Raw genomic sequence first — 24,305 nt, 5'->3', positions numbered from 1 at the left:
ACCCCTTTCTGAAGCAGCAAGGGATCTGACAGAAGCCCTTCCACCCTTACTGATTGTAGATGACCAGAACAGTAGTTCCTGAACCAGACCAGACAGCTCTCAGATAGTCCAATATATCTTAGCCTATCCAGTAGAATTTCATGGTCCACAGAGTCAAAAGCTTTTGCCAGATGAACAAATGCAGCTACACAATACTCCTTTTTGTCAACGGCACAAATAATATCATTAGGAACCTTAAGAGTAGCGGTTACACAACTATGACCAGATCTAAAACCAGACTGAGCCTGATTGAGAACATTATAATGTGTCTCCAAATAATAAATAAGCTGCTTATTGACCAGCTTCTCTAGTATTTTAGAGAGACAGGGCAAAATAGAGATGGGTCTGTAGCAATTTAAATCTGTTTTATAACCACCTTTCAAAGTTGAGTTAAAGCAGCAGATTTCCAGTCTCTTGGTAAGACACCGGTTTGGAGAGAAAGGTTAAAAATACATGTGAAGGGCTTTGCAATGATGTAGGCTGCTTTCTTTAAAAACGATGGATCTAGATCATCCAATCCAGCTGATTTGTGAGTATCCAAACTGAGCAGTTCCCCAAGTACCTCAGTCTCTTTTATCAACCGGAAAGAAAATGTGTGAGGACCTGAGGCAGGTGAATGGAAAGTTGATGTCTGGTTAACAGGAGAGCTATTGTTAAAGCTACAACCAGCATTGACAAAATGTCTGTTAAATTGCTTCACCATATTGGGTTTGTCTGTGATAATGACCCTATCATGTTTAATTGTGTGAGGTGGTGTGTCTCTGGTGTGAGGAAACTGTTTCATTTTCCATTGTTTTGATAATATTCCAAAACCTCTGAGAATCAGGACCATTACCAGCCAAATAGTGCTTAATTATAGTGCACATATTTTTAGAAGTATTTGCATTACACCATAGAAGGTGTTTTTGGCGAATGATCTCAGCTAAATCTTTGCTGAACCATGGGCTAAGACCATTCTTTACTCAATTTTAATTTTTTTTTTAAAAGTGTTGTTTGTTTTAAAACATGTTTGTTTAAATCAGTTCTAAACAGAAGAGTAAAATATGCCCAAGCCTCTTCAACATCTGGAATAAGCTCAATTCTCTGCCAGTCCATGTCAGCCAGAAGCCAGCATTTTTTTATAAAATGTTTAAAAACAAACTTCTGAGAATTTTTTAAAGCGGTTCTCTTACGAACACAGACTATGCTACAATGGTCACTAAGGCCTTGACAAAGTACGCCATATATATATATATATATATATATATATATATATATATATATATATATATATATATATATATATATTTCCTGGCCTATTAGTAAGAATAATGTCAATTAATGTACCAGATTCCATAGTCTTAGTATTTTATCTTGTAGGGGCCTGCACAATCTGGGTCAGATTTAAAGCATCTAGTTGTAATTGTAAGGATGCTGGTGGATTACTTCACTGAAAGTGGTCAGAGCACATGCAGGAGCAGAGGATGGTCTATAGCAACCAGTTAATGTAATATTAAAATTCTTTGATAAAATAATTTTTAAAATTATTAACTAAAACTGTTTTGTAACTGATTGAGAGATGACTACAGAACACTGTAGATTATTCTTACAGTAGGCAATAACCCCTCCACCTTTAGAAGTTCTGTCTTGTCGAAAAATATTATAACCAAAGATAGAAACAGCAGAATTGGGAATGTATTTCTTTTGCCTTGATTCAGAAATTACTAAAATGTCTGGATTGGCAGTATAAAACATATGAGTGAGTTCGGCAATTTTAGGTAGAAGACTATGTATATTTAAATGCATTATATGTATATGATTACAAAAACATTCAAAAGTTAACAAAGGTGTAGATTTGTTTGCCAAACTGTCCAAGGATGAGCCATTAAATGGCCCGGGATTAGGTTGAATATTCTCTGACATCAACAGTAAGAGAATGAGACATCTCTGTCTGAATAGTCTGATGGAAAAATTCTTATTGACAGTCTTATGGTGATGAATAGGCATAGGAAAAGTGTCCTGTAAGGTCATAATGCAGATCATGTGAACCAAAAAAACTGGATTGGTTGCGACTAGCGATAAAAAAGGCAAAGCTTTGTCCCATGGTGAACGAATGTTTGAGTATGTCCTTCTGTTTGTTGTGGGAACATAGGCAGAGCTGGAGCTGGGGGTTGACAGCTGTTAAAAACTTTAACTGAACTGCACAGATAAAACAAACAGTGCAGCAGAGAATGGGAACAGTCTTTGTTTAAAACTTAAGCATTTCGATGACAGCCAGCTCTGAAATTGTGTCTGATTATAATCCAATCCACTTTTTCCACCCACAGGTGTAGAGTAATTCATTAAGAAAGGCTCCGAAATCCATGCTGTATGATCCAGTCCAAAATTTTCAAATAGCCGAGTACAGGGACAAGACAAGAAAAGACATGCAACGTGCAACCACTATGCTGCCATCTTGGATCCATCGCTCCACTTGAATCCATCATTATTTACTGTTCAAAACAATGATAAGCTGAAGTTCGTGACTCAAAAATGATATGATTGCTCTGCGAGAGTGAAAGGCAACCAAGCAACCAATGTTTAAATCAGCAGGCTTGAGAGAAGTCAGGCAGGCGGGCATCGATCAGGAGGCAGATGGGACAACAGAGAACAGACAAGCTCAGGGTTAAACAGGAGAAGTTGAAGGTAGGTGTCTTGATATCATTTGAGAAGATGTAGAGTTACGTATCATTGGCCAAACAGTGGAACTTAACTATAATCAACGGTAACACATATAATGTAAAAAAAAAAAAAAAACAAGAGACCAGGAACTTAGACTTGTAGTACCTTATGGTGTATTTGATCAGTATGATACTTCTGCAATGGAGACTGACACAAATTTATAACATTTCAGATACAGTAGCTAAGATCTGAACCATGCCAATGCTATTCCTATAATACCAATCAAATTTTAAAGCCTATCTCGGATAATTTTATGAACAATATTATAAAATGCACCACTGAGGTTCAACAACACTGACAGGTTACTCTGTAACCCTGTATAATCGCTGTTTCAGTGCTATGAAATGTTCTAAAGCCAGATTGGAACTCACAAATATTATTTCTCTCTAAAAATGAACATAACTGATTGGATACAATGCTTTCTTTGATACAGTAGTTTGATTTGAAATGGGTCTACCATTTTATTCATTCTTTCTGATCTTATTTTAAATTTCTTTGTTAAAGGGGCTTAATGGCAGCCAACTTAGAAGTTTTAGGCATATATTCTAAAAATAAGGATGAATTTATAATGTTAAAACAGCTTCTGAGAACAACTGATTTAATAGTTTGTTTTTTGTAGGAAATAATATGGATGTTGTTGATTTGGAGGAGTTTCCAAGAACTAAACCTTTAGCTGTAGTACTTCAGATTAGATTTCTGCAAATTTTTTACATCAATGTTACCTCCTGAAATTAACATTCATTCTGATGGAGTGCTAGTGGCTGACATGCAGAGATACTTTTTTACTACCATACTTTGAGTAGGAAAGTTGTCATGTGTGCTTTCTTATTGATTGCTTGTTTTTACACACAGAACGAGTTGCCTTAACTCACAGCTGTAAGCTGTACTAATTTCTTACCTTAGTAAGTGTAACGGAGGCCAGTTAGTAGGTGCTGTGCAGGTAAAACCTAACTCCTCTGACCTTTAAAGGTGCTCTAGCGACAGATGCTAGAGGCCATGGTCTTCAGCCTCCTTGTTAGAGCAACCGACTCCCATGCGGAAGGTTGCCGGTTCGATCCCAGCTCAGCGTGGGTTGGGCGGTTGTAGGACCGGGAGGGTTACATAAGCTTATTTATCCTTTGAAATGATATACAGTTAAACTGTCATCTTAACAGACTGACAGAACAGTTTATTGCAATATCAATTCTGCTACAATTAACAATAGTCAACCTAAATATTCATAACTTGTTATTATTTAATAATAAACTTCATAATTACATGAGCTAATTCCGTCTACAAGGCGTTTAAGTCCATTATTGTCAAGTGTGGTTATCCTGATTGCTGAAGGTCTGCAAACTTTGCCAACACTGAATGATCAAGGACTGCCCACTACGTCATTTTATTGTAGGTGTGGAAAACCCAGGGTTGTGGGTGTGAAAATGTACGTCTGTAAAAGTTTACAATGATGATGCATCAATATTCTAAATGATCTATCAGTAAAACATACAGGAAATCAGTAGGACATGTATGTAGGCTTTGTTCTGAGATTAATTCATTCATTATTTTGGTGACACATTTCTACATAAAGATCACTGGCTGATTTCTGAAGATTTCTGCACACTTGACTTATGGAAGATATGTATACTTAAACCAAAGAGAGGATGACTGTAGATCTGCTACAGTGTTTCCAGAGAAGGTGCTTGGGCGGTGCTTGGTGTGACATCTGAGGTTGCGACTATCTTTAGTCTAGTTTAGTGTAGCCAAAATGTGTCTAAACATCAAACACTGCATTTCACTTTTGATACAAGCTCCTTCTGTTGATCAGTTGACTCTGTGTTTTAGCTCCAGTACCACTAAGAGGTCTACGAGGAGTCACATGGCCTTGCACGTGGTAAAACGTTTTAAAGGGAAAGGATTGAAAAAAATATCGTCAGTTAGAGGTTCTAAATTCTGCTTTCTAGTTAATTATTCTGAATATATTCTGAATATATATTTCTAATTGATAAAACTGGAATCAGATTATACATTGTAATAAAATCGGATTATAATTCCACTGGAATCTATTCTTTCATTTGTGTGCAGGTGCCTATTGGAGATTAAGTACTGTAAATAATTTTGTATGGGCAACAATTTTTACTTTTTACTTAATATATCAATGATCTTCCTTGTATTTGTCCTAACAATAATATACAAATGTATGAAGATGACACTGTTATATTTATTCATGGTAGTAGGGTGTTACAAGTTGCAAACAAACTCACAGAATCACTGGTACAGCTTTCAGCCTGATTAGATCAATGCTGTGTACAGTTGAACATCTCTAAAACAGTGTGTGTGTTCTTTTCTAAGAATGGTAGGGTAAGTGTAGTACCAGATGTATTTGTATCAGGGGAAAGATTACAAGTTGTATCTGAGAACAAGTACCTTGGAGTTTTGATAGATTCAAAACTATCATTCAAGTCACAGGTTGAAAAGGTTTGTAACCGGGTCAAATTTAATTTAGCAAATTTTAGATTTATTCGTGATGAGATATCACGCGAGGCTGCCCTAATCTATTATCACTCCATGATCATTTCTCATGTCACCTACTGTTTAATCACTTCGTTCTCAAGCCAGCATTACTACTCTGAAGCCACTTGAATTATTATACAAACAATCTATAAAAACCCTTGATAAGAAATCAGTTCAGTAATATTAAAGAAATACAACCTGCTTAGTTGGGAAAATTTTATTAAATATGTACATATCTGTTTAATGTTTAAGACTTTACATAACCCAACTTCACCATTAAATCAGTTTGTTAAAAATTAAAACGACTGCTCACCAGGATGTGAAAGAGGGGACTGCATTATTCCTCTCAAAAAAAGTCAATTCAGTCAGTCGGTATCTTCAGTGAAAGCTGCTAAGGATTGGAATTCCATCCCACCAACAGTTAGAAGACACTTACTTTTCATTCTTTTCAATCTAATGTTAGTGCTGTATTAGTGCATTCTGCATTAGTAATGTATTCTTGACACATTTGTACTGTTGTCTTTGGCTTTTTGTCCTTTTCTGCTGCCATCAGTCTGTTCTTGTTTTTTTTTTTTACTATTTTAGCAAGTTTTTAATATATATCTGTAAAATCTGCAAAATCTGTAAGGACTTAAATCACCCTGGTAATTACCTATTCACTTTGCTTCCATCTGGTAAGCGTTTCCGTAGCTTGATGGCAAAAACTGAGAGACTTAGGAGGAGCTTCGTTCCCCAGGCCATCAGGCTTCTAAATTCTAACCTGGTGTTAAACATCACTTGACTTTACGTATATATCACTGTATTAGTCATATCTATAAGCTACCTCAAATTGCTGCTATTCTTATTACCTTGTATAATTTTTAGCACAGATTTTTCTCATTATTATTTAACTTTTGTTTATCTATACTTGCACTGACCTACATTTCACTGCTGGTCATACTTAGTCATAGGTCAAAACTCTTGACTTGACTTGATATTTAAGTTTAATGCTTCTATTTTAGGTGTGACTTTTTAAAATTCTGTGTGATCTACAGATGAAAAATAGCCATTCTTGGCTAATTCTGGCACATTTTATAGTAATGTTCATTAATGTGCATTGACCCTGTAAACAAATAAACTAAACTAAACCAAACAATAAAGAATTCATATTTTACTTTGATATAGTTTTTTTCAAGGGTGACACGGGTTTGGGTGTGGGTTTCCTCCGGGTGCTCCTGTTTCCCCCGCATGTCTGAGACATGTGCTAAAGGTGAATTGGGTAAGCTAAAATTGGCCGTAGTGTATGTGTGTGAATGAAAGTGTATGGGTGTTACCCAGTGATGGGTTGCAGCTGGAAGGGCATGCGTAAAACATAGGCTGGATAAGTTGGCGGTTCATTCTGCTGTGGGGATCCCAGATTAATAAAGGGACTAAGCCGAAAAGAGAATGAATGAATGAATCAATTAATCAATTAATCAATGAATAGCTTTTTTCCTTGAGCTGCCATGCTCAATTTTCTAATCTGTTGCTTATTGTTGAATATGAAATAATTTAGTTCTTTTTGGGCTGGGTAGAGATTTTAGGATATAGGAAGATCTGAAGTTTACTGTCCACTTCAAACAACTTCTCAGGACTTTAGGACTTCTCAGATTGCTTTTTTAAAATGGCTCATAAAAACTGCACAGCAGCAGAAAAATAAGAATTTATTGATAATAGATGACTGATAATGTTTCTGCCTCAACAGTTCTTCTAAAACGTTAGCTGAATGTTGATCTGTTGAAAACACTGGTGAAGTGGAGCAGTAAAACTGCTTTAATAAGGTCAAAGATGTTTTTTTTTTTTGTTTTTTTAATGGCTGTTTGCATGTGTGTGTAAGTTTTGATGCTAATGGCAATTTGGCAGTTCTGTTCTGGTGTTTACCTCAAACAGAGAGAAGGCTTTTTGAAATATGCGTTCATTTGAAAAACAGCACACAAGCACAACAGGATAATTTTATGAAAAATGCTTGGGTGTCTTGGGTTGTTTTAACAGGAGTTTTAGTTTCAGCTGTGAGCAAACTGATTGCTAACCAAAGCGTCAGCCAATCAGTTCGCTGTATGTAAATACACTAGCTCAGACAGTAGCCGATTACTGACTAATTTCATTGGCTGAAGCTGCTATGGTGATCGAGTCAGCCCCAATTCAGACATGCCCTCTGCCAAGCGTTGATGCTAAAGTGTCACACTATGTACAGTTGCCTCGAACCGGGGCAAAGCAGGCTTGTCCCCCCTCCCGTCGCCCCTGAAGGCCCGCACTGACATTACAATCAGGCCTGGCCATGCTCAGTCATCCATGCTGCGCTGTTCAGTAAGCGCTCTCGCTCTGAACAGTGGAGATTTCTCTAGTTATATCGCTTTAGTTCTTAGAGATGCAGTGACTCGCAGTCAGATATTTCGCCGAACAAATCAGCCACTTTTGACACTCATAAACAGTCATAAAGTCCTCGTGTTGCAGGTATTAGGAGGTTTGCTGAAGGTGCACAGCTATCGTGCAATGAGGGGTTTGCCTATTTAACAAACTATGACAGTTTGCGTTCAATGAACAGTAAGAATGATTAATAAACACATATAAAACAGTCCCTTAAAAGTCACGTCTCTCTTTTAATTTCGGGCTTTGGCACGTTTTGCACTCACCACGCCCAAGTGGACCGCGTTCGGGCACACCTCTTCCAATCGTGCCTGAGCCCAATTCAACGCACTCACACTTCTCAAACGGTCCGGGAAATGGGTCTGGGCATGGTACGGATAGCATAGTATGAGTAGGCCCTTAGACTACACTACATGACTGTTCTCGTGTGATGGTTAGTAAGAGCTCACAACATTTGCAGAAATTATAGAAATTATGGTCAATACCCATAATCCTGTGAAATTCACTCAAATACACTGTCAGACAGGACAAAGACGTGTCTGTGTATAAATATATGAAGAACCATGTCAGATATATCAGTGTCAATATGAATCAAAATATGCGTGTTTGGTTAACACTATCATGTGCAGTTGAAGTTTCTTCTGGAGAAAGTCTTATTTGTTTTATTTCGGCTAGAATAAAAGCAGTTAAAAAAAAAAAAAAAAAACATTTTAATTTTTAGTCCCTTTAAGCTATGGGGCTATATTTTTCAATAGTTTACAGTCCAACAATCCATCATTATACAATAACTTGTCTAATTACCTTAACCTGCCTAGTTAACCTAATTAACCTAGTTAAGCCTTTAAATGTCACTTTAAGCTGTATAGAAGTGTCTTGAAAAATATCTAATCAAATATTACTGTCATCATGGCAAAGATAAAATAAATCAGTTATTAGAAATAATTATAGAAATGTGTTAAAAAAATATCTCCATTAAACAGAAATTGGGGAAATAAAATAAACAGACGGGCTAACAATTCAGGGGGCTAATAATTCTGACTTCAACTGTAGCTTTCCTTCAGTTGACACACATCTCCATTCCTTCTTCGAGGAATGTGGGTTACGTTCGTAATTGGGACGTTCCCTCATCCAGAAACATGGGTTATTTTTGTAACCAGAGCATTCTTCATATGTTCAATCTGATTACATTATCATTGTTTGTAATTATTAGTTCTTCAAAGCTGCTGAAGCAGCAGCCTTTTTCCGGTTCAGATATCAGGATTTTATTGGTTCACTTTTGCTTAGATATCTTTGTTGGCTAAAGGTTTTAATACCAATTCAAATTGTGGCTGTACTAAGTATCTGAGCTATGATTTTAGCAAGTAAAATACTTTGCTTGATTTGTAAATAAGTAAAATAAAGATTACAGATTTATTCCTTAAAGTATGTCAATAGATACACAGTCACTGCAAGAGGAGTCGTTCATGTGCACCCCTGATCCTGTTCTAAGAGTAATAATAATAATAATAATTCCTTACATTTATATAGCGCTTTTCTGGAAGTGCTTTACACTTTGAGTGTCCCCTTATCTCCTTATCCACCACCAGTTTGTATAATATCACTTATTTATCAAGTGATCAAACAAATGAGTGGTTCATTTAATTGTGTTCAAGATATTCATTCTAAATGTTGATTCATCCAGTTAAAAAAATTGTCTGGGCGACTGAATCCTTTAACAAGTTGACTACAGCACAAGTTGAGTTTACAGTCTTTAACAAAAGTGCTTGTGCTTTTGCCTTACTTTGTCCAGTGAGATGTTTTTAGTTTGTGTTGCTTGCAAAAATTAAAAGCAAAAATAGACTAGTGTTGCTGCCTGACCTGACGTAAGGTGCGGTTTCAGAAATGTTTGACATGTTAGTCACTGGAGCATGTGAATTTCATTTTTAGTTTAAGGTTACCAGTGTTTATGTTAACTTAGCACAATTTTAGCTAAAGCTATAAAGATTCCCAGTTCCTCTTTCTTTTGCTTCAAAGATTTCTATTCTCTATTCTTTCAAACATTTTCATGCAGCTTTCAGCTGGTGTCTAACAGTAAGGCACAACCTGACACTATAATAAAATCTCTGCACATGAGATAGAAAACCAAAACCAGACAACAAAAAGCACTAAAGTATTTGTGAGCAGCAATGTGTGCAAGTGAAGATGACGAGAAAAGTATAGAACAGGACGTGGTGCAAAGGTGTGAAAAAAAACATCCCGTTGAAGGAGCGTCATAAGGATGAGACAAGTAAATGGAACTGAAAGGTTTGACTTTGCAGCAATTCTTTGTCTAAAATGGAGAATTTCTAAGCCATACTGATGGAAGATAAACGCATTTGAAATATTTGTGATATGAAAGCACTATATTATATTACAAAAACAGGCAATACATAACAAAGTTGGTGTGACTTTATTAAAATGAAAATGTTGAAAATAGTAAAAACAGTGAAATGTTGAAAATAGACTTGTGAATGGCAGACACTCTTCAGGACTGGATAACATCAATTAGAAAACAGAACTGCCTCTACAATCTCTTTCTTTTTATCAACAAAATTGTTTAAATTAGATAAACCACAACCCATGAGCAAAAGTGGTTTCATTCTGTAATCTGCATCATATTTCTGTTTCACAGAGCATCACATTTCATTGAGAAATCAAAATGATTTAAAATAGAACTGTGAATGACAGACAACTGATCGTTATCATATTTCCTCTTTTTTGAACCCTGGTGCTCCCTGCCACTGTCTCCTCCTCCTTTCTCTCTTTTGCACATCTGCATGCTGTGACCTTTAGGTTTATTAATGACTAGCTCTCAATGTGCCAATCATTTTAGCACCTCTCAACCTCTGCGTGATCACTTACAAAGGTATGTTGTCTCTTTTTCTTGTTCCTCGTCCCCTTACTATCCTAAAACCCTTTATATACATTCTTTCATAACATTTGACTGTTCAACAATGTTCAAATGAATGTTTAACTTTTGTATTTTATGTTTAAAGATTATCGTTAAAGGTTTTATTTTGTGTTAAGAAGTTTAGGGGATTTTGCGGATTCTGTTGTGCTAAGATTGTATTGAAAAAAAACTTTTAATTATGATTTTAAAGTTTTAAAATGTTAGATGCATTTTACCAGAACAAGTAGATACTTTTGTTGAAGGGAAATACCAGGGGGTGACAGAGATCCCCTCCATAACTTTCAGGTTTCAATCACTGAACATTATTTTAATCAACATGATTTCCCATAATGAGTAGGGTTCATAACACTTAGAGGTGCTAGGCTCATTTTCAATGAAACGGTACCTTTACCAGGAATGTCCACTGAAATACTGCCATCTTAGCAACAGAAACAAAGATCACAGCAGATTTAAAGCTTGATTGCTGTATGACGAATGCTCTTTGTGATGGATTTTCTTTTGTGGCCAGTGTGGTTTTACATTTTCGCTTGTTTGTTCAATTGAGTGATTCTATGAATGTGAATCAATTGATTTTGTGCCAAAGCTGATAAATAGCTGCACTAATAAAATCACATATTTCACTCTAGAATCAAACTGTATAATTGAAAAGGGGTTTGGTTGATCACTAAAATACGCAGCAATGTAATACATCATTTTCATAATGAAACAAGTAAAAATGAAATCAACAAAAAATATTGTTCAACATGAAATAGGATATTTTGATGGACGTTTACACTGTTTTGCTTCATCAAAAAAACATTGGAACCTACTGACTTTTATAAATATATCATTATTTTCTCAGCATTTTATAGTTTAAACCTTTTTTCAAAGATTTTTTATACACTTTATATAATGCGCATGAAGTTTATAAAACAAAACAAAAGAAAAAATATTTGAAAAAAGGTTTGAACTATAAAATGCTGAGAAAATAATGATATATTTATAGAAGTCACTTTAAAGCTTGAATACCTGCAGTCACGTCTCATCTAATTTTTGCCCCCTTCTGGTCATGTGTGTTAGTCCAGCAAAAACGCTTTAATTTGTCTTCATTGTACTAAAACTACAAATTAAAGTAAAAGACTAAACTGATACTGCATTTACAAGAAATGATTGCATAGAGGAAAAAAAATATATATACTGTTAATAAAATGGATGATGATTCTTTTCTTTTCCCCAGAAAATGAATGTTGACTCAAAAACAACATTCAGTATGAAGGATTTCAGTGACTACACAGACCTTTACAATTACAGTGACTACAATGACAATGAAAGCTATGGCGCAGGAGCTGTGTGCACTCAAGACTCCAGCATGTACTTTGACAGCATTTTTAAGCCAATCCTTTACTCACTGGCAGCGGTCGTGGGGCTGCTGGGAAACGGCTTGGTTCTGATTGTACTGTGGAAGAAGAGAGCAGGTTTGAATGTTACAGACATCTTCATCCTCCACCTGAGCCTGGCAGACATTTTGCTGCTGTTAACACTGCCCTTCTGGGCTGTAGAGGCGGTGAAGGAGTGGATCTTTGGCACACCACTTTGCAAACTGACTGGAGCTATGTTCAGGGTGAGGAAAAGAATGTTTTTGGATAGGGGCAGTGTTGATTTTTGCATGAATTTATAACTTTCAGTTCTCTTTGCTGTTTCATGCATACATTTAAAGTTAATGGGAGACAAATCAGTATTATCAAATCAAATTTTAAATCAACATGTTTTGGACCTCAAGGATTTTCATTGTATGGACAAATGTATATAATTTTATGGTAACACTTTACAATAACAGTACATGAATAATGATGTATTAATATGTAAACTAAACATTATTTATTATGAATTAATGATGAGTTAAAGTATGCACTAATCATGAATTAACTTTAACTTCAACATGAGTCACATGAGTTCATATGTGAATGACGGCTACCTTAATTACTTGTTAGTACATGATTGTTTGTTAATTAATGTATTAATTACCACATTAGTTAATGCTTAATTTAACCATAATGAACTCATGATATGTTATTGTATAATTATGTTGTGACTTTACTTGGAGGGGCCATCATCATTAATCCATTCTTAACTACTCATGAACTCCTTATGCACGTCCAACTAGCGAGTTTCCACTGAATAACAATAGAAAAGCATTCTATCAACATGAATAGGAGTTCATGAGTAGTTAAGGATGAGTTAACAGTGATGTGCCCCTCCAAGTAAAGTCATGATATAACTATACATTAACAGCTCATGAGTTCATGTTGGTTACATTTAGCTTAAACTTTAATGTTAATTAATACATTAATTACCAACCTGTACTAACAAGTAATTAAGGTAGTCGTTATTTACACATGAACTCATGTGACTCATGTTGTAGTTAAAGTTAATTCATGATTAGTGCATACTTTAACTGATCATTTATTCATAATAAACTAATGTTTAGTTAACATATTAATACATCATTATACATGTACTGTTATTGTAAAGTGTTACCAATTTTATTTTCTGTAAAAAACCTGACATCTTTAAGTGATGTTACAACAGTGATGTTATAAGTTTGAAGGCTCTTATGCTCACAGCAAAGTGCTTTTTTTTTTGCTCCTTTTTATGTTTAAAACATTCTAAATCCCTAAGCAGCAATAAACTCTTAACAATTCTTGAGCCACTCACACTAATGAAAGGTAATATTATATGAATATATGAGCTATGACTTTCCTCTGAGCAACTAAAATTACAGCAGTTAGAAAATGGTAAATAAATAAAGCATCTGATATAAACAATGTAGATGTTTGAATAAGTTGTAGAATTCTGTAAAGTAACATCATGTTTATATGGCATTTTTAACAAGCCAAAGAATTAATAAAAAACGGCATCTGCTTTTAGAATAGAATTACACTTAATTGAGCCTTTGTTTTTACTTTAAAGAACCTCTTCGAGGTTTGTTTTTACAGGCAAAAGCCCAACCTTCAAATAAAAAAAAATAAATAGATTCAAATAAAAAAAAATAATAAAAAAAAGATTATTACTTCAAAGAAAGCAGAGCACCAGGACACACGTGCCTGTTGCATCGTTACTATTTACCTTATCCTTCACCGACGAGTGGGCGCAGCCATTTAAATCTTTTTGGCTTGAGACTTCCTGTCTCATTCACTTCCATTTATTTTTAGACATTAAAAACTGCTCGTTTCGCTGTTTGATGTTGCAAACTGATATTTTTATATTATATTATTCTACTTGGTCTGTATAGTCATGCAAACATTTGTTTGTAGAACAAGTAGTTTGACCGTTTTCTGCCGTTTATTATCCCTAGTCAATTCTCCCATAGGCGACTAAATTGGAAGTTCTAAAACAATAGCGAAAACAGGTGCACTTCCGCATTTTATAATAAGGTCAATAGAACGGTATTTTTAGTGTGCTTATGATTTGGAACAACCTTTTTCAGCATAAACTCCTTTGGTAATATCAAAAGTGTTTTGTGTGAACTGTTCCTTTAAATATTTGCTCTAGGTTTACAATCACATCTCTTCATTTGCATCTTTCTTCATCAGATCAATTTCTACTGTGGCATTTACATGCTTTCCTGCATCAGTCTCGACCGCTACCTGTCCATCGTCCATGCAGTCCAAATGTACTCCCGTAAAAAGCCCATGGCGGTTCACTGTTGCTGCATGATAGTCTGGTTCTTCTGCTTTCTGCTCTCCATTCCCGATTGGATATTACTTGGTGCCAACAAGGACTCCAGACGTCAGGATAGAACAGAATGTGTTAATTCAGAAGCTCTATCTGATTTTTGGGTTCTGGTCAATCGTCTGATCTATCATTTTTTGGGTTTCATTATTCCAGCAATAATGATGGTCTTCTGCTACACTAGCATTCTGCTGCGCTTACTGCTCGGCTCCAAGTGCATGCAGAAGAAGAGGGCCATCCATGTCATTGTAGCCCTGGTACTGGCCTTCTTCATCAGTTGGACGCCCTACAACATCGCCCTCATGGCTGACACAATACATACCAACAGGACTGACAATAACCAAACGTCCTGCAAGACCAGAACCACGTTGGATGTTGCGATCACAGCCACTTCAACATTGGCCTACATGCACTGCTGTGTCAACCCAATTCTTTATGCTTTTGTGGGGGTGAAATTTCGTCAGCACCTGCTGGACATGCTACGACCTCTGGGCTTCAAGCTGAAGGGCCGTGCAGGCCTGGTTTCTCGGAGGAGCTCGGGATGGTCAGAGTCGGTGGACACTTCCCACACATCTGCTTTCTGAAGCATCAAATGCCATCAGACCATTACAGTATCTTTTCCTGTAATTGTTAACAAACATTGTTGTATTATGCAAGAGGAATCAAGAACTCAGGCGTTGTCGTTCACACCAATGACAATGACTATAAAAAAAGGAAAAAAGTCAGAAAAAAGTATTAGAGCTAATGGCATAAGTACCCTAATTTTGATGTGTTCACCCAGCAGGAATTGGGAATGATTTTAGTTATAGAAATCACCATTGAGGGAACTAAAAAAATCACCTACTTTAAAAAATCCAGGTCTAATCCAGCTCAACTGGAACTACAACTGACATTAGTGTACACAGATTGGGTAAATGGCATGTCATACAAAATACACAGTATTTTAAAGTGTTACAAGACACATACTTGGTCTCGATGATACAGTATGTACCATTTCAAGTTGTCATATTTTGTCTCTCATTCTAATTTAGTTCTTTCAGTCACATATCTTATACGAGTATGTTCCATTTCTATTATTATGACATACACAAAATTCAAATAGAGTCCTTTGTGATTAAAAAACGACCCTAATAATTACAATTAGGACAACGGTCTAAGATGAAAATGTAGTTATTAGAGACTTTATCTTTTTTTTTCGTCACACTCATGTGATCGAAGTGTTGTGAATGTTTTGTTGAGGTGTTTTTGGTTAAAATGTGTGTAATATTGATCATTTTGAAATTTTCGCTATAGAGAAAAAATGTAGACATGTTTAGATAGACGATCTATCTATTTCACTCTAAGACTCCAAACACAGCTGTCCTCTGACAACAGAGGAATAAAATCAATGGCTAAAAAAAATCATACAACATCGTCATCTTCTGTTTTGGAGGTTAATGTTACTTTAGTTTTAATAAACATAGTTATACTTGGTTTGAGCCAGTTTTTAATGTCGAGACTGTGCTGATTAATACGCAGAATGTTTTAAAACATGAATTTAGATGTTTAAGCTCTTCACATGTGGCAGCTACCATAGTTTTTCAACTGTTTAGCTTTCTCAAGCATATTGATTGCCTGCGATTTTGGACAGAGATCAAAGTTATATTATGTTAAAATAGATCACTTTCAATTACTCAACTGGATAATGATTTTGAAAAATTGTGGGAAGCTGAAGTTTATATATTTTTAATATTTACTTTTTTATATATATTTTTTACTTTTTTATATTATTCATTATGCTTTGGAGTTTTTTATGTATTGTTTAGTAATGCTTTCTTGATATTTACTGTATGATGTTCTATTTTTTCGGTATCTTTCTTTGCTGTACATACATTTTAAAAAATCTTTTACATAATAATATGTACTTTGATATATAACATTTTCATTTGTGCTTGCATTAATCTTGTATCTATGAGGTCTGTCTCATTAATGCTGTAAAACTGCAGTACAATAAAACAGAAGCAAAATGGCTACAGTTTATGATTATTTATTTTACTTTCGAGTTTACCTTTGTTGAGTCCAAGTCCACAATGTGAATTACATAGGAAAAAGGTAAATGAAAATACAACTGGATTTCTTTTTTATTGAATTTAAAATCAAAACTGAACCATTATATTGGTTCTTGTTTATAAACCAATGGCATAACAAAAAGCTTAATGCTTTGTTATTTTAATGCATTATTCCTACTAAAATACAAGGCAAATGGACAGTGGCGCTTGCATAAAATGTTGCCTAATTTTTTAAAATGCTTTTGTATATTCTAACGGAACCAATACTTGCTGATAACAGTAGAACACATCACATTTTCAATTTGAAAATGGCAATTTATATACTGTATTTCTGTCTTGTAATGTTTTAAAATTGGGATTTGGTCAGTATTATGAAGAATATTGAACTATACTTTTTACAATCAGGTTTTTCTAAATTAAATGTAAAATGTAAAGAATCATTAAATATTTTAAAAAATGTGATCCTTTAAAAGATCAAATAAACTGCCAGTAGGTGGCAGCAGATGACTTAAACATTTCTTAATAAGTGAGTCATTGAGCCAGTCATTTCGTTCACTGAGATGCATGATTTTTTCAAGAATGAAGCAAGTGTTTGACTTAACAAATGGATCATTGAATCAACATATTATCAGGGTTGTAGCGCTGTGATCACTGATAAAATAATGCAATGAATATGAGCTAACACTGCCAGTAGGTGGCGACAAGTGTTAATGACTGCAACATTGAGCTACAGAGTTCAGTAACAGCATAAAGAAATTCTAATTATTTTGGCTAATAACTGAAAATTAGTAATTTATATTTATCATGTCATCATATACAATCATACAACCAATCATTATCAACCATGATAACCATAGCATTTCAAACATTCAGTAAAGGGTGACTAGCAAAAGTAATAGTCATTAAGTCTTCAATCCCAAAAGTCCCAAAGAGGAGATATGACAAAAGTAGTCAGACCTCTCATCTCTGACGTAAACTAAAAAGTATTTTTTTCCCTAAGGGTATAAGAAGATAGAAATCTGATTCAACCACATATTTTTGGAAGAAACTAAAGTATATTATCTTGCAAAAAGCCATATTTGCAAAATTATACAAAATGTAACAGATCCTAGGCCATGACTGAGGTGTAATTCAGCTTTACATTTAATGATAAATACTTGGGGATAGGGCAAAAGATTTCTCAACAATCTTCTGAACCATTTAATGGATCTCTATCCAGTCTGCCTTGTACCATGTCCCAGTCCCAGAATAAATGCATCACAGTACCAATTGGAAAAATCTTATTGAAACAGACTGGTGTTAACCCTTTGATGCGCAAGCTATAAAATAGAGAAAAAACTTAGACGGGTCACTTTAGACCCATGTAGTGCATCAAAGGGTTAAATAAATGCTATAAATTAACTTTTCATGATATTTTGATTATGACTTGATATCATGGCTCCTCTAAAAAAGATCCAAGAGAAGGCCAAGTCTTTCAGTATAAATAGCTCATAACATATTACTTTGTACAATTCGTTACCTTCCTTTAGTTCAACTGATCTAAAATGGTTTAGCACAATGGGGTCATGGTGTACTCTTGCTTACCCTTGTGTGCACATCCTAAAAACAAGTTTTCATGGCCCTCTGGTGGCTGGCTGCAGAACAGCTTAAAAATAGCCCTCCATGTAAATCTTAGGTCCCAAACTCAATTTCTAGAGGGCCTTAGCTCTGCACAGTTTTGCACCTACCCCAATTAAACACTTCACATACTACGCCCTAAAAGTATGTACATTTTGCGAAGGAAAAATAAATACTTTTGAGTGTGTTACAGAAGAGAATGCAAGCTTTGGGACATACTACCTCCTCGTTAACAGATCATTTCTTAGTTATGGTGAGCCGTGTCAATTATCCACACATCATCCACATTCCTGTCATGTTTAATTTCCAGAGGTGGGTAGAGTATCCAAGTAAGAGTACAAGTACTTGCGGAAATTTTTACTCAAGTAAAAGTAAAAGTAACAATCTTAAAAGTTACTCGAGTTAGAGTAAAAAAGTGCTGAAACAGACTGATCATTTTTATTATCATTTAACAGTAACGGAGGAGCACCGTAAAATGTAGCGAAGTAAGAGGAAGGATTTTTCTCTAATAATTTACTTGTGTAAGAGTAAAAGTACACATTTTAATGTACTCAAAAAGTACACATTACCCAATAATTTTACTCAAGTAAATGTAACTAAGTAAATGTAACTCGTTACTACCCACCTCTGTTAATTTCCTACCTTATTGGAGAAGCAGTAGCAGGTTAATCTCACATTCACGAGTCCAGTAACGACAGACTCATAATCCATCTTTTCTTACAGCACCTACTTAAATCGACAGTATACAAGTGAAACATAGTCATAATGATTTTAACTAAAACGACAAACAAATAAAACAGAGTGAATTTTTGTTTGTTTGTTTTTTTCAGACCAAAAAGTCTATTTTTTCCAGTGTTATTTTTTTTAGCTTCTTACCATAGATTGTAGACATTCTGAAACGAATGCTGAGTGCAAATAAAATGCACCACAAGGGAAGTAAAATGAGCTGTTGTATCAAAATAACCACAAGGTGTCGTTATTGTGGCAATAGTGTCATGGGCGTGATTTTTTTCCCCAAACCAGTTCAGCGCAAACCACGCCCCCTACGCGAAAACCCCACCCCGCTACTGTGACTCACGTCCGTGGCTCGATTTCATTGGTCCAGCAGCTCCAGCTTCATCACAATGGCAACGAACACAAACTATTTTTTAATAAAAGACCTAAAATACGAAAGGTTTACAAAGTGCGTGTATGAAATAAAACGTAGTACAAACAATCTACAGCTTATGTAAAAAAGCTGTGTTTAATGAATAAAAATAGTGCCAAAAATACATGAAGTAAACACACACACAACAGCATCTTAACAATGAGAAAACTTTACTCAAGTACAAAAACCAGCAAAAAACACACAAACATAACATTTATTTAAAAAAATTTTTTAATTATTATAAATTTAACACAGCCCCTGCATGCAAACATAACCTCTTTATCTTTCGCTGTCTAGTATAAAATAGTTAAATTGAAAGATTTATTCTGACAATATCTTGTGTTAATTCAGAGAAGTGGGATAGGAATGTGTATAATTTGTTGTCAAAATTCAGATATTTTGCAAAATAACTTATTTTTTTAATTAAAGAATGTTACATTTGTCCAACAATTACACATGCTTATTGGTCTGTATGAAATATGGTATCAAATTTGAAAATATTTGAAATATATAATGGTTAATGAAACTAAAAGGTCCTGTTAGACTCAAATTTAAAGAATTACATTTTTTATTTCTATTGTCTATGCTTTGGTATTTGTGGATATTTCTTTTATAATATTGAGTAATAATTTACTGAGTAATTAAGTTTTTAATTAAATTGAATTAAAAAGTTATTTAAAATACAATTGTATTTATTTTTAAACTATAATTAGTAATAATCAATAATGAATTACGTTTTCAGAGTAACTTACCCAACACTGCACATAATCTGCATATCAGATGAAAATCAACTGAAGCACAAGTACATTGAACTATACCTGTTTCTATACAGAGTTTGAATGTTTAATAACTGCAAATGAGAACAACATATGTTCTGCAGGCCTTTCAAATAAGGCTTTCATTTAATGCTGAAAACAAGTTAAAATTGATCATAATATGATTCCTCTCACAGTACCTATTGTTTTACCTTTAATGACCAGAAAATGAGAATAATCAGTTGGACAGCAATAATATTCATTGTTAGAGCCCTCCGATAAAAAAATAAATAAACAATACACATTTTGGTAACACTTTATAATAACTACACGCTAATAATTTATTAAGCATTAGCAAATTTAATTTATCATTTGTTAAGCATTAACTCTACATTAACAGAATTTAGTAAGCAGTTTGTAACTACAGATACAAATGCTCTATTCTTGATTTATAAGCACATCTATAATGTGCTTAATGATTGTATTTTCATATTTTGTTAATAATCATTTTTTCAATACTTAAGTATTGTATCATTTACAAACCAATTATTTGAGAGTACTTTGTGGCTTTTAAAGATCATTTAGAACGCATAAGTAAATAATAAACCATTCAAATTAACATTTATATATCTTATTATTCAGGCATATACTAATAATTAATTTGTATGTTAATAAATGCTTTAGTATTTTAACTTCATCCAGTTTTGTGACCTAATCTAAAGTGAGGACTATTTTTGCTTTATAAATCCCTTATAAATAACAATTAAAGGCTCAGTTATCTTCTAAACAGGGGAAAAAAACACGACTTGATTTATTTCTTATCATTTGAAGATAAATAAATGAATCTGCATCAAATGAAAAATACATTTTTGCAATCTTAACTAAAATAAAGTTACCGTACAGTTTAAACTTCGCTAAATAACATTATAATTTTGTATCATAATATATTGTTAAATATTATATTGTTGTTGTTTTTTTATCCAATTTTATGTCATATTTTGACACTCCTGTTATTCGGCAATGTTTAAACTTTACAGTAATTTTATTTTTAGATAGGATTACAAAGGTGTACTGTTCATTTGACACTGAGCCTTGAATTGTCATTTATTAGAGATTTATAAAGCATAAATTGTCCTCACTTTAGAAATAGGTAGAGTGGCTCTTATAGGTTAGTTGGTTCTAGCAGAGGTGGCCAATCTTGGAGCTCAGGTGGTGGCATCGGTGGCTCTGGAACCGTTGGCTATGGCAGCAGCAGATCTGCCAGCTCTAGCACCACGGGCTCTGGCAGTTTTGCTGGAATGGGTCTGAATGTGGTTGAGGCTTTGTAAGCGGTTCTGTTGACAATAACTCTTGTGAATCTGGCATCAATAGCTCTGGTGGCAACTGGCAGCTCAGGCTCTGACATGGTGGCATCTCAACAGAGTTAACTCTTGCGGTGGTGGCAACTACAGTGACCCCTACAACCTTGTGCCTCAATGCACATTTTACAAGCGCACAGAGGTTGAGTAAGTGGGAATATGGGGTTCATTGTTCCTGAAAAATGAAAATAAATTACACAAAGAAACTTAAAAAAAAATTATTAGTACAATTTTGACATTTCTAACTCACCTACTTGATCCTCCCCTTTTGTCTACAGTCTTTACCAAAGTGCAAACCATTTTTGCCCCACAGCATGTTTTTGGACAGCCGTTGTTGACTAGCCATGCCTGATCGAACATGAACATTGTGCTGGCACCTGTAATGAGCCTACAGAAAAAATATAAATTTTTAAATGTTTAAGTGTGCAGAAATGTTAGATATTTTTATTTTACATTTAAAAATTTCAAACGTTTACAACAATGATGCAGCAATATTCTAAATGATCTGTCAACAAAACATACAGGAAATCTGTAGGACATGTATGTAGCATTTGTTTTCAGATTCATTCATTATTTTGATGAAGCATTTTTACCTAAAGATCACCTCAGATGAGATAAGTGAGTGAAAGTTTACTTTGTTCTATAAAAGCAAGGTTTTGTTGTTTTTGTGAGTATCCACAAATAAAAAAATAAAAAAAACAGTTGCTGCTTTGAATGGTCATTCTCTTATCTTTATGACCAAAATGACAGAATATTTGAAGATTTACACTGCCATTAGAAAAAATATATATATATACACACACACACGCTCACGCACACACACACACACACACACACATATATACAAGCATACCTGCAAGTTTGTCAATATCGTGAGTTAAAGCTTTTATGCAGTGAATATTGGATACTTTTAATTATTTAGCATTTAAATCCAATGAATAAATGCCTATCATCACAGACAAGCATGCAGGCAGTAAATCACTAAATGTCTCAGAAAGCTATAGGTTTATTAATAAGTGCTGTCATCAATATAACCATTGCAGCTATTTTATTTGCACAGACTTGTTTCTAGGTGGGCTGTCAACTCACAGAAATCCTGTATATTTAAACTAATCAGAGGATGACTGAGGATCTTTAAAAAGATTTCCAGAAAAGTGTGCCATATGCATCAGAAGTTGCTTGGCATGATGTCTGAGGCTGAGACTATATGATTGCAGAATCACTGTGGCTGTGCATATGAAAATCTATCTATCCAGTCATCTATCCATATGACCTGTCCTAAGTTTATACAAATACTGGAGCCATCACAAGGGTAAAAATCTCACTGGACTATTACAAACCATTAACCAAGTCAATGTTAACTGAGATTTCTAACTGGCACACTAAAGCAAAATATATTAATAAACATCTCAATTTGTATGAAGAATCTAAAATGTTTTGAACAGTAGAACTATGTATGTTTACAATATTTAATGTAAAGTTATTTTCAGTGAGTTACATATATATAGTGTAACAAAGAATGAACTGATTTTACATTGTCCCTTTTTAGGTTTTGTCACTGCCACTCTCCAACTTACTCAAGGCTCACTAAGTTTTTTTTACCCATTCCTTTACTTCCCAAATCTCTCAATGCATTTTTTAGAATTGCTTCAAAACATGTGTGGCCCAAATGTGATTTACTGTTTGTACGGCCTAAGCGATAGGTGCAGAAGTGGTATTTATTCTCAAGAGGCAACCAGTTCTGTAAAAGTAGAAATAATTTACCTGAAAGACTGTTCACCCATAAGCATTTTAACTGAGATATCCCAAAATTTTACAGTAAGCCAAGTTTATTACAATAAAAGTAATAATAATAATTTATATTATTTATAAATCTTTTAATGCTGTTCAAACGTTTGAGATCAATATTAGCTTTTTTTGCTCACCAAGGCTGCATTCACTTTAATAAAAATACAGAAAGTTGCATTATTGTGAAATGTTAATGAAATTTATAGTAATATTTATATTTTGATGTAAATCGATCATTTATTCCTGCGATGTGAAAGCTGAATTATCAACATTATTACTCTAGTCTCACACTATATGTATCACTCAAGTGTCACACCATAGTTCAGAAATCATTATAAATGCTGATTTATTATCATTGTTGGAAACAGTTTAATTAAATTAGTTTTCAGTAAATAAGAAACGCATTATTTTAACTTCAGCATTTATTTAATTCTGTATTTTGGATTAACTGAAGCATCCTTCTATAAACAAAATTACAATCCTTGCTGATCCCAAATTTTTGAAAGACTGTGTACTAAATTTGTGTGTTAAATGAAAAAACAATGTATTTTTTACCTTTAGACCCGCAGCTTGGTCTTTGGGACTACAATCGTACTCTCCTGAGGGCAATCGAAAATGATAAAATAAAGATTAAATAAATAAAATGAACACTATAAAAAACATACACTCACATCTCCATGACTAAATTATTAATATTAAACATTATTAAGCAAGAAGTGTTTACCGTTTGTCAACGATAGATCCATTAGAGACGAACTTGATTGATGTTAACTCTGAACTTCTTTCTCAGACGACAAGTAACAACGTTGCCCAATGAAATCGCGCGTGTCACAGCTGCGGGGTGGGGTTTTCGCGTAGGGGGCGTGGTTTGCGCTGAACTGGTTTGGGGAAAAAAAATCACGCGTGTCATGGCCTTATCATGTCAACCATATTACATTGGCATCTGATAATCATTCAAACTCAGTCCACATTCAGGGGCGGACGTTTTTTTTTTAAAATATGTATTGTTTTTAAATGCAGACAGCTTTAATCTCTTGCTAGATGTGATATTATGATGATGATAATAAAAATAATAATAATAATAAATGTTAAGCATTTGGCCCAATCGGCAACTGCTGCCTGGTTTCAAGATGGGCCGACCCAATCCAAGGTTACCCGGAGATTATCAAAATCTGGCAAAAATGTCATATTATTTCACCATCTTTACACCAAAATAAATAGTGAATGTGCGTGTCCGTGGGTGGGGCTGTGTCGGAGTGGTAATTTGGGCTCATGTGGCAACAGTGCCAGGGCTGAATTTTTGTCCCAGTCCGCCCGTGTTCGCATTTACTTATATTG

The 24,305-nt window shown here is 34.5% G+C and overlaps 1 protein-coding gene and 1 long non-coding RNA gene across 2 annotated transcripts; one reads left to right on the top strand and one right to left on the bottom strand.

The window, feature by feature from the left end:
- The first annotated feature begins 10,459 nt into the window (after positions 1 to 10,459).
- On the top strand, positions 10,460 to 16,263 carry cxcr3.1 (chemokine (C-X-C motif) receptor 3, tandem duplicate 1). The gene is given in 3 exon segments (NM_001089430.2): positions 10,460 to 10,498; positions 11,760 to 12,143; positions 14,116 to 16,263. Coding segments are annotated over 2 exon segments (1,104 nt in total). The 5' UTR covers positions 10,460 to 10,498; positions 11,760 to 11,762; the 3' UTR covers positions 14,839 to 16,263.
- Positions 16,264 to 19,940: 3,677 nt separating this feature from the next.
- Positions 19,941 to 23,726, bottom strand: LOC110439006 (uncharacterized). Its single transcript, XR_002457446.3, has 4 exons — positions 23,692 to 23,726; positions 23,523 to 23,566; positions 21,430 to 21,567; positions 19,941 to 21,354 (listed from the first exon to the last, which is right to left on the bottom strand). It is a non-coding gene; the product is annotated as an uncharacterized lncRNA (long non-coding RNA).
- Positions 23,727 to 24,305: the final 579 nt, after the last annotated feature.

Source organism: Danio rerio, chromosome 16 (assembly GCF_049306965.1).
Source record: "Danio rerio strain Tuebingen ecotype United States chromosome 16, GRCz12tu, whole genome shotgun sequence".
NCBI classification, from domain to species: Eukaryota; Metazoa; Chordata; class Actinopteri; order Cypriniformes; family Danionidae; genus Danio; species Danio rerio.
Note: the sequence above shows the minus strand (reverse complement) of the source record. Positions and strands in the feature narration are given on the sequence as shown.